General features: G+C 34.7%; 1 protein-coding gene across 1 annotated transcript; it reads left to right on the top strand.

The window, feature by feature from the left end:
* The first annotated feature begins 638 nt into the window (after positions 1-638).
* Positions 639-10,514, top strand: LOC120067045 (respiratory burst oxidase homolog protein A-like). The gene is made up of 14 exons (XM_039018419.1): positions 639-1,746; positions 1,863-2,022; positions 2,208-2,256; positions 3,787-3,900; positions 6,403-6,825; positions 7,052-7,435; positions 7,543-7,638; positions 7,759-7,874; positions 8,239-8,406; positions 8,502-8,661; positions 8,829-9,026; positions 9,100-9,228; positions 9,498-9,576; positions 9,662-10,514. Exons 1-14 carry the CDS (start codon positions 1,122-1,124, stop codon positions 9,769-9,771), a joined length of 2,811 nt encoding a protein of 936 aa, XP_038874347.1. The 5' UTR covers positions 639-1,121; the 3' UTR covers positions 9,772-10,514.

Genomic DNA, 10,514 nt, shown 5'->3' with positions numbered 1-10,514 from the left:
TAATTCAATATATGAAAATAATTGACTCAATTTTTATCCGTATTAACATTTTACTTCTTTTTAGAACAAAAATTTAAATAAATTATCCGATTAACTCGAACTAACCCAACCTAATATTTAATGTTTGAGTTGGGATGTATTCATTTTTTAATAGGAAAAGTTGCAAATATAACAATGAGACCCAAAGTATTAAGAGTAATAAAATAATGTTAAAAAATTACAAAAATGATAAAATTTAGATAGTTTATTAGTGATAGACCATATTACTAGAAGAAGTCTAATCTAGAGATAGAATTTACTATATTTGTAATTTTTAAAAAATATTATTATATACTTGATTATTATCCTATAAATACTCTTATATCCATTATAATTAACTTTTAGATGCTATTTGAATTGAAAAAAATTATATTCGAAATAATTAAATTGATCTAAAAAATACTCTATCGGAATCCAATCCAAAGTACAAACACCTTAGAGAAGAAACCGAAATACATTTACGAGTTGACTCGAATATGAACAATCTCTGCCGTCGAGCCCGAAACCTGACCCTTAGCTGACGGTCCCACTCTCGCATCGTTGTCTCCTCCTCCAAACTCACAAATATATATATTATATATAAATGCACATTCCCTTTCCCTTTTCCATTTCCATTTCCATTCTCGTTTCTTCACTTCGTCCTCTTCTTTTTCCCCCGGCTCCACCACTTTGCCTTTTCTCGAACCCCCAAAGTCCATAACCGCGTTCTGCCACAAAATACCTTCCCCAATCGAAAGCAAAGAAATCCACAACTCACTCATCAACAACCATCACAAAAACTTCTTTCTACTTTTGTTTCCTTCTTCTGCTACCACCATCGCCAAATACCAATATGCTCTGAATTCAATCCCTTGGGCCACCCTGGGCTTTGCAGTCCTTATCTCTGTCCATTTCCTGCTGCGAGATTCCGACTTGCTCTGTGATTTTGCTTCTTTAATTCTCTCAACTCTCATTTGCATTTTGATTTCTTTTCAGAATTTCACCTTCTGCAGCGGCGGACATCAGTCCTAACTGCCGATGCTTGTGGTTGTTTTGGTTTCTTTTTTTTTATGTGAAGTTGTTGGAATAATAGTTTTGGATCAATGAGAGGGGCTTCAAAGCACGAACGGCGGTGGGCGTCGGATTCGGTTCCTGGAAATGCGAAGATGATGAGCGAGGTATCGTCTCCAGGAACCGAATCGAGTGCGGCGGAGGAGTTTGTTGAGGTTACGCTTGATCTACAGGATGATGATAGAATCATCCTGCGAAGCGTTGAGCCGGCTACGGTTATTAACATCGATAACGCCGTCTCTGTTGGATCTGAAACTCCGAAATCTGCTTCCATCTCGAGATCGCCGACGTTTAAACGAAGCTCGTCAAATCTGTTGCGTCAATTTTCGCAGGAATTGAAAGCGGAAGCGGTTGCTAAGGCGAGGCAGTTCTCGCAGGAGTTGAAGGCCGAGTTGAAGTGGTTTTCCTGGAGCCATGGGCATTCTACTTCTACTGGTGCTGGAAATGGATTCGACTCGGCGTTAGCCGCTCGAGCTCTGAGGAAGCGACAAGCTCAGCTTGATCGCACTCGTTCCGGTGCGCATAAAGCACTTCGCGGCTTGAGATTCATTAGCAGTAAGAGCAATGGCGTCGATGCCTGGAATGAAATCCAGAGCAACTTTGATAGGCTCGCCAAGGATGGATTCCTCTACCGCTCCGATTTCGCACAATGCATAGGTTCGTTCATTAATTACCTAATCTGAAACTCTTTCTTCATTCTCTCACTCCGTAAAATTTTCTTTGCTCGGAAAATTTGAGGTCATTAAATTCTTAATTTCCTTTCCGTTTGCTAGGAATGAAAGATTCAAAGGAGTTTGCTCTGGAACTGTTCGATGCTTTGAGTCGAAGACGAAGATTGAAGGTCGAAAAAATTAGTAAAGAAGAACTGTTCGAGTTCTGGTCACAAATCACGGATCAAAGTTTCGATTCGCGACTGCAGATCTTCTTCGACATGTACAATCATTATTATCCATCTCTCTTTACTTCAATCTCAAGTTAATGGAAATTATATTTCTGTAAGCCGAAAAGCAAGAATCCAAAACGACACCGTCACCACCAAGAAATGAAACAGACTCCTGTCTTTTCGTAGATGCCACTTTTTCAATATTCGTTTTTACCGATATCAATTTTGTGAACAGGGTCGACAAAAACGATGACGGCCGAATTACCGAAGAAGAAGTGAAAGAGGTAAATTTACTTGTACTTTAACTCTGCTGATATTTATTTTATTTTCTGACTTTTATACATATGAAAAATTTCACCGAGAATAATGATAGACGCTGATAAATTTTTTTAGTGGTAGACTTCTATTAATTTCTATCATAAAATTTTTATTATAAAATTTGATACACTTCTATTCGCCTTTATCAACTTCTATGAAAGAAGATTAAAAATTTGTTGCGTAAATAATTTTCCTTATTTTTTTATTTTCGAAAATTTTCATATATATATATATATTTCAATCCGTGTCTAATAGTTATTTAAAATATTTAAACCTTTGATCTTGTGTTGTGTTGAGTTTTTAAATTTGGGCGCCGTATATAATTTTTAAAATTCACAAATATTTCAATCATTTGTTAATTTTAAAATCTTCAAATATATTAGAGATTTATTCGGACACAAATTTGGTTCAATGACCTATTTTATATTGTTTAGTTTATAGAATCTATTTTATATTTTATATTAATTTATTAATACGGGAGTATAGGAATTAAACTTGTAAAATAAATTATTTTGAGTCATTTATTCTTTAAAGTAAGATATTTTAAAATTAACAGACAAAGATATATGATTGAGAAATGTAGAGATTAAACGAATATGTTTAAAAGTTCACTTGCCAAAATAAGGTTTATACTTTAATATATTGATTTAGTGGGGTGAAAAAGGTTTTTGCCTCTATTTTTGTCATCTACCGTGTGTATATAAAAATTGCATGGATTTAGCATAATCAAAATGATGCGATTAAATTAAATTTTATTAACCTAATCTATTTAGACTAATTGGCCTGCTCCACGTCAAGATTCCTATCGTGATAATGATTCTATTTTCTTTTTTAAAAAGGAGATGGCTGACTTTCTTTCCCTGATTGGAAGGAAAAGAAAAATGGACTTCATATTATTTGCATTAGCTTAACTCTTTTGGTTTGGCCAACAGAGTGTCATTTTCGTTATAATAATATCAATGGTAGGAGGGATTTGGTAATCTTAAGTCTGAAATTTCCAAAATTAACCACTCCAAATTGCAATAGTATAGTGAAGTATTGTTCTTGTTGGATACATGCTTTATTTTGTTCCAATTCCTACGTTTCCTACTCTCAAGCATGATTATAGAAGTTCTTAGATTTTTTTTTTTTTTTTTTTTTTTTTTTTTTTTTTTTTTTTTTTTTTTTTTTTTTAAGATAGAAGTTATTAGTTAGTTATTGCTATTTCTAATGTGTTGCGACTCCCTGATAGCAAATCATTATCTATTTTAATTTTCATATTCATCCAACTTATTATAAATCATCCTATTACATATTAAAAAAGAATTAACGAAATCAAATAGAGAATTATTTTATAAATGATGACCCAAAACAATATTTCAAAATTTTTAAATGGGATTGGTGGGCACTTTTTGGTCACAATTAATATCATGTAATTACTATTTACTTTAAGTTTTTCGTGTTAGCTAATTCCCCCCTGCCCCCCATAGATATATACATTAATTTATTTCTTTTAGATTATTATGCTGAGTGCCTCTGCAAACAAGCTATCGAGGTTAAAGGAACAGGCAGAGGAATATGCGGCCCTCATCATGGAGGAATTGGATCCTGAAAGGCTTGGCTATATTGAGGTCGGTTTCCCTCTTCTCTACATATTTTAATTTTAACTAAGCGATTTCCCTGCGTTCCTTTCTTTCATTTGACTTACATGCCAAACGATTAGAAAACATGATGGGACGAACTAAATTAATTAAATTGAGTTTAAATCTCTATATTTTTTTTAAACCGTGATTTTTCTATTACATATAATTAGTATAAAAGTTTATTCCAAAAAATTAAGAATAAAAAAAAAAAAACTCATATGCGTTTGGAAATATCTTTAATCATTGCATATAGACATCTAATATAGAATATAACAAAGACATGTCTTTTTCTTTCGGAAGAAAAAAAAATTATTTAGGAAGACTGGTTTTGCAAAGTAGTTTTCTTAATAAAAATATTGTCTTGTAATACCTTTGACATTTTTCCACCCAAAAATGCCAAAGATAATTATGGTTGTTGGTTTGAGATGCCACATCCTTTTGACTTGTGACGTTTTTTTTGCCAGTATGTTGGTATTCTAGATTTATATATAAGAAATTACAATGGACTTTATTTTTCTTTCTTTTTTGCGTTTTTTTTAATTATTGTTTCTTTTATACATTATATTGTTGAAGTACTATATTCAATAAACATGGACAGTAATTCAACAATCATTGGATTTTACTTGACAAAATTGAATTATTATAATAATTTAAGAAATAAATTACCTTACTACATCTCAAAGGAGAATTTAAAACTACCTAGTTAAATAATCAATAATTTGAGTCAAGAATTGCATGAATAACCAAACTAATGGATGTATTAATGATTTGACCTATTAACTACTTGATACATGCTATTAGAAATATCTTTAAATAATTCAACATTTTTAAAATTATCAAAGTAATTTTTTGCAATTTGTATAAATGCGTGAAACAATTTTATTTTATTTTAATTTCTATTTTCTTAAAAATATTTTTTTTAAACAAAAGTTTTTTTCTTAAAAGTAATTATATCTTTCGAGGACAACAAATGTGAGATGTAAATTTGAACCTCTGACTAAAGAAAATAGTGTAGGTATCTTAACTGCTTAGTAGTTGTAATCGTGAGTGAACACATTTTTTTTTTTAGTTCAACAATTGAGAGTAGAAGATCGGACCATCCACTTTTTAAATAGTATTTAGTATCTTATCTACTAAAGTTTGGATTTTTTTTATAAAAGAAAAAAGCATTTTCCTTTAAAAATATATAAAAAGCACATAAAGGTACTCCATATTTTAAAGAATGTATATAGTATATGTTTTTCTACAAAAATATTAGCAGATGAAGTATTTTTTTGAAAACGAAGGAATACTCCCATTTATCTCAAAGGAAAAAAGAAAGAAATATTTCCACCGTCCCTGGTAATGGACTTGGTGTATGTCGGACTGTTCAAAGATGCTGTAAACAACTATAGTTGACTTGTTAAAACAGAATTTTATTTTTTCAACACTCAAGACGTGTTTGGATAGTGAACTTTTGTTTATTGGTTCTGTATTTAAAAATTGCTTTTGATTTGAAAAGAATATTCAAATGCCTATCAAAACAACAAATAAGTGGGACAAATAAGTGGGACAAATAATAAGAATAAATACTCAATATTCCTTGCATAATTGAAATAATTCTTACTTAAACACAACTGTTTCTCAAAAAGCACTCTCAGACAGTACCCAAGTCTTCTGTGCTACTCTTGTGCCCGCCAGACAAGGAAACCATTTTAGCCATGTTAAATAGACAAAGCACATAGCATACAAATCTCAATCTCTAGCTGACAAATTTGCTCATCTCGTGCCCGCGAGTATTTTTGGTTGTTGAACAATATGGTTCTTTGTATCTCTTTAGTCAAGATTAACATTCTTTAGCAGTCTGTAACAGAGATTATTGACATGTATTAGATTGGATGCATAGTTGGTTGCCTAAATCACTTGTGCACATTGAAAGATCTAATTACTATTTGAGTTCAGAGCTAGAGATTTGATCCTATTTCTTAGTCAATGGTATATACCTTGACCAATTAAGTTATGTTTAAGTTGGCTAATTTCACTATTTTTATTTGAAGAATATTTAGGTGCATCATAATTTATAGTGTAGTCCACCCAATTGTCCAACAACAATTTACCACACGATAAATTCGTTGTTCTTTTTTATTTAAAAAAAATATTTTTAGTTTTTTTTCCTATGAGATTGGAGTGCACAAAGATAGGTGTAGCCTAGAATGTACCCAAAGATTACTATTTTTATTTTTGGTTTGTAGAGTGAATTTTGTCAGTCATCATGGGATTGACAGGTAAACAATTAACTGATTGAGGAAAGTGAGTGCATAATATTGCAATATTGTAAAATTGGTGCCAAGATACCCCTATGGTTCGCAGAGCAAGAGCAAAAATTGTTGTCACTTTGAAACATTAAAACATCAGGGTTTGTTCTAGATTGAGGTCATCTCAAATAGCCCATTATTCTATGATTTAAATATTGACGAATTTTCAAATTTTGTGGTGATCACGGTGGTGCAGCTGTGGCAATTGGAAACCCTTTTGCTGCAAAAGGACACGTATCTGAACTACAGTCAAGCCCTCAGCTATACCAGCCAAGCATTGAGCCAGAACATACAGGGACTAAGGAACAAAGGCCCCATAACAAGGATAAGAACGAAACTTCTCTACTATTTGCAGGAGAATTGGAGGAGAATATGGGTGCTGACATTATGGGCCATGATATTGGTTGGGCTTTTCACGTGGAAGTTCTTCCAGTACAAGCATAAGCAAGCTTACAAGGTCATGGGCTACTGTCTCCTTACGGCTAAGGGTGCGGCTGAGACCCTGAAGTTCAACATGGCTATCATTTTGCTGCCTGTATGTAGAAATACCATCACTTGGATAAGGTCGACCAGGCTGGGATATATTGTACCATTCGACGACAATATCAATTTTCACAAGGTACACACTAACCAGATTTCTCACTAAATTTCCAAATGATTGCTTGGCTTTATTCAGGAAGACTTTTTGTATAGAGGTCAACCTCGTGGATTTCTTTAATTAAGCATTATTATTTAACTAAATTTAAATTTTGGATGTCCTGAATTTAGTTTGTCTTAGGAGCCAGAGTTCGTGAAATATAGAATATCGAGTATGTGAATTCTAAATTCGATGTCGTGCCCTGCAGACGATTGCCGCAGCTATTGTAATTGGTGTCATTCTCCATGTAGGGAACCACCTTGCCTGTGATTTTCCAAGACTCGTACAGTCATCAGATGAAAACTATAATTATGTGAAGGGTTACTTCGGACCAGACAAGCCTACCTACTTAGACTTGGTTAAGGGATGGGAAGGTGTGACTGGTATTCTAATGGTCATCTTGATGGCAGTAGCATTCACTCTAGCTACTCGATGGTTCAGGAGGAGCCTGATTAAGCTGCCCAAGCCGTTTGATAGGCTGACGGGTTTCAATGCCTTCTGGTATTCACACCACCTCTTTGTCATTGTTTACGTCTTGCTCGTCATTCATGGCATATTCCTCTATCTCGAACACAGATGGTACCGTAAGACGGTAAGTGTGAATGATACTTTCCTTCTAAGACTTTGCCTATTCGGCTTGAACAGGGAATTTATTTGCACCGATTAGATATGTTTTGCTGAGTTGCTTTTTGCATGCAGACTTGGATGTATCTTGCAGTCCCAGTTTTACTATATGCTGGGGAAAGAACCCTTAGATTCTTCCGCTCAGGCTTCTACAGTGTTCGACTCCTCAAGGTTCTGCTAATACTTACTGCCACTGCCACATAACTCTTTCACTCTGATTTCATGTCTAACTAGTCAAGACTAGTCTTCGAATTCTTTCCTTCCAATCGTTTCATTTTTCTGCATATCTAGGTTGCTATTTACCCGGGGAATGTTCTTGCATTACAAATGTCTAAACCTCCTCAGTTCCGTTATAAGAGTGGACAGTACATGTTTGTTCAATGCCCCGCTGTCTCTCCATTTGAATGGTAAATACTATTACTACTCTTGTGAAATATAATCTGGCAAAGAAAATTCCTGTTAATTTCATCTTTGCGCTGGCATTGTTTTTGGCATTTCCCTTCAGTATATTATTAATGGATGACCTTCACTGTAACTCAATTGCCTGTTTTTATGAGTTATGACACTTATGGAACGACTGACTATATAGTTATATCTAATTTAGTATTCATATCCATTATGCACTGTTTAGTTCTTCTCGAGCTTTTTACTATTTTTCAAGAATCTAAACTGAAACTTGTTGCGCTTTGAGAGGTCCACTTTTTGTGATGGTTCCATACCTCCATTATATAATACGTAACGTGCAATGGTGCCTATCATCTTTGTATGCAGGCATCCATTTTCGATTACTTCTGCTCCAGGGGATGACTATCTGAGCGTTCACATACGGCAGCTGGGTGATTGGACACAAGAGTTAAAAAGGGTATTTGCTGAAGCTTGTGAGCCACCAGTTGCTGGGAAGAGTGGGTTGCTCAGGGCTGATGAAACGACCAAGAAATGGTTTGTTTATCTTATAATCTCTTCCATTCCGAATTCTGGCTATCTCTGTCGCATACTCTTCTTAATGGATCCATTTCTCATGCAATGCATTGCAGTTTGCCGAAGCTCTTAATAGATGGACCTTATGGTGCACCTGCACAGGACTACAGAAATTATGATGTTCTATTACTTGTTGGTCTTGGTATTGGAGCAACACCTTTCATTAGCATTTTGAAGGATTTGCTTAACAACATTGTCAAAATGGAGGAGCAGGCAGTAAGTACCTGCATGCATCACTTGATCCTGAATTTTCATCTAATACATATGCTTATTTAACTAACAAAACCTTTGTTTATTGTTTACGCATAAATATTTTTCTTGTCAAATTTTCCTTTCCCCTTGAAACTCATCATTCATATGATAATTATCGAGCTTTCCCTTAGGATTCAATTGCAGATGGCGGTAAAGAGTCGGATCTCAGTTTTGGAAGCACAGATTCTTCCTCATCGGCCAGGGTTTCTCCCAAGCGAAAGAAGATTCTGAAGACAACTAATGCTTACTTTTACTGGGTAACTAGGGAGCAGGGATCGTTTGACTGGTTCAAAGGGGTCATGAACGAAATCGCTGAGATCGATCAAAGGGTAATATTGAGCTTCAATTGAACTATCATGTCTTACATGGATTCGTGTTTTAACTTCGTGGCTTGAAACTCAGGGTGTCATTGAGATGCACAACTACCTGACTAGTGTGTACGAGGAAGGAGATGCTAGATCAGCCCTCATCACAATGGTTCAAGCACTAAATCACGCAAAGAATGGAATGGATATTGTTTCTGGCACCAGGGTAAATTTCTACTATCTAATTAATTTTTCTGATTGACTTAAGTTTGGCTTCTTAATAGAGAACACCTTGTTTCTGGTGCTACATACCAATTAAGTTTCTTGAACTTTCCTTGTGAAGTTCAAACAAATCAACGAATTCTTGTTTAACACTCAGTTTTCTAAATGATAGTAGCTAATTTCCCATCCTCTTTCATACTTCCAATGAAATTGTTTCTTGTTAACAAACTTCCCATCTTCTGAAAGACCCTTTTACTTTTCATGATCGATCAGGTCAGGACTCATTTTGCTAGGCCCAACTGGAAGAAAGTTTTCTCCAGAATTTGTTCGAAGCATTGTAATGCCAAAATAGGTGAGTACGCTTTCAAAAAATAAACAGCAGGATAATCAACTGAATTTCCTAATCTGATTCTTCTCTGTTTGACATTTGTGATCAGGAGTATTCTACTGTGGAGCACCAATCCTTGCAAAAGAACTTAGCAATCTTTGCTATGAATTCAATCAAAAGGGCCCAACTAAGTTCGATTTTCACAAGGAACACTTCTGATAAAACAGTTAAAGGGTGCACAGAAGCTGACTTTGCTACCCCATATATTCGTAACTCTAAACTTCTCCCCATATCTTTATTCTATACCTGGAAGGCCTCTTGCCATGAGTTAAATTGTATTGTATAGTTTTTGATAGGAAAGAAACAGGAAAAGAAAAAAAAAATGGCTTAGGAAAAGGGGAGTATATGTATAGAAACAATGAGACTTTAGGCATTTAGTAATTAGTAGGTACTTAGTACAACGGCGAAAATTCCTTGTGGTTGAAGAGACGAAGCTTGGTTGGGAGTTGGAACTTATCCTTCCCCTGTGGCCTGTCTAGATGGGAGGTAATGGACCTGTGATGTCATGTCGTTAGGAGGCCCAAATGTGGTACAGCTGCAATGAACTTGTTGGTTGATGATGACCCAATCGGAAAGTGATTGGGTGGTGGGTTATAGCAGGCAATTTTGAAATCCAGAAAGCTAGAATGCTGTACTGTATGAGTTTGTGGTGGGAGTAGAGTAGGATAGGATTTTGGGTATTCTTATCTGCTCAATTTTTCTTTTCCTTCATTTTGCTTTTTTTTCTTTTCCAAACTAAGCTTATAAGCCTTTAGGAATCCGCTGGTGCAGAGTTTCAGCTTTGATTCCATTTATTTAGAATAAAAGCAGGGTTGTAATTTGTAAATGTAAACCACAGTTATATATTTTGTTCATCAAATGGTGATTCCGTGTATATATATTTTATAGGTACAAATTTGTAA

The sequence above is a fragment of the Benincasa hispida genome, chromosome 12, assembly GCF_009727055.1.
Source record: "Benincasa hispida cultivar B227 chromosome 12, ASM972705v1, whole genome shotgun sequence".
In the NCBI taxonomy this organism is placed as follows: domain Eukaryota; kingdom Viridiplantae; phylum Streptophyta; class Magnoliopsida; order Cucurbitales; family Cucurbitaceae; genus Benincasa; species Benincasa hispida.
The sequence above is the reverse complement of the archived record's forward strand: the minus strand, read 5'-3'. Positions and strand labels throughout refer to the sequence as shown.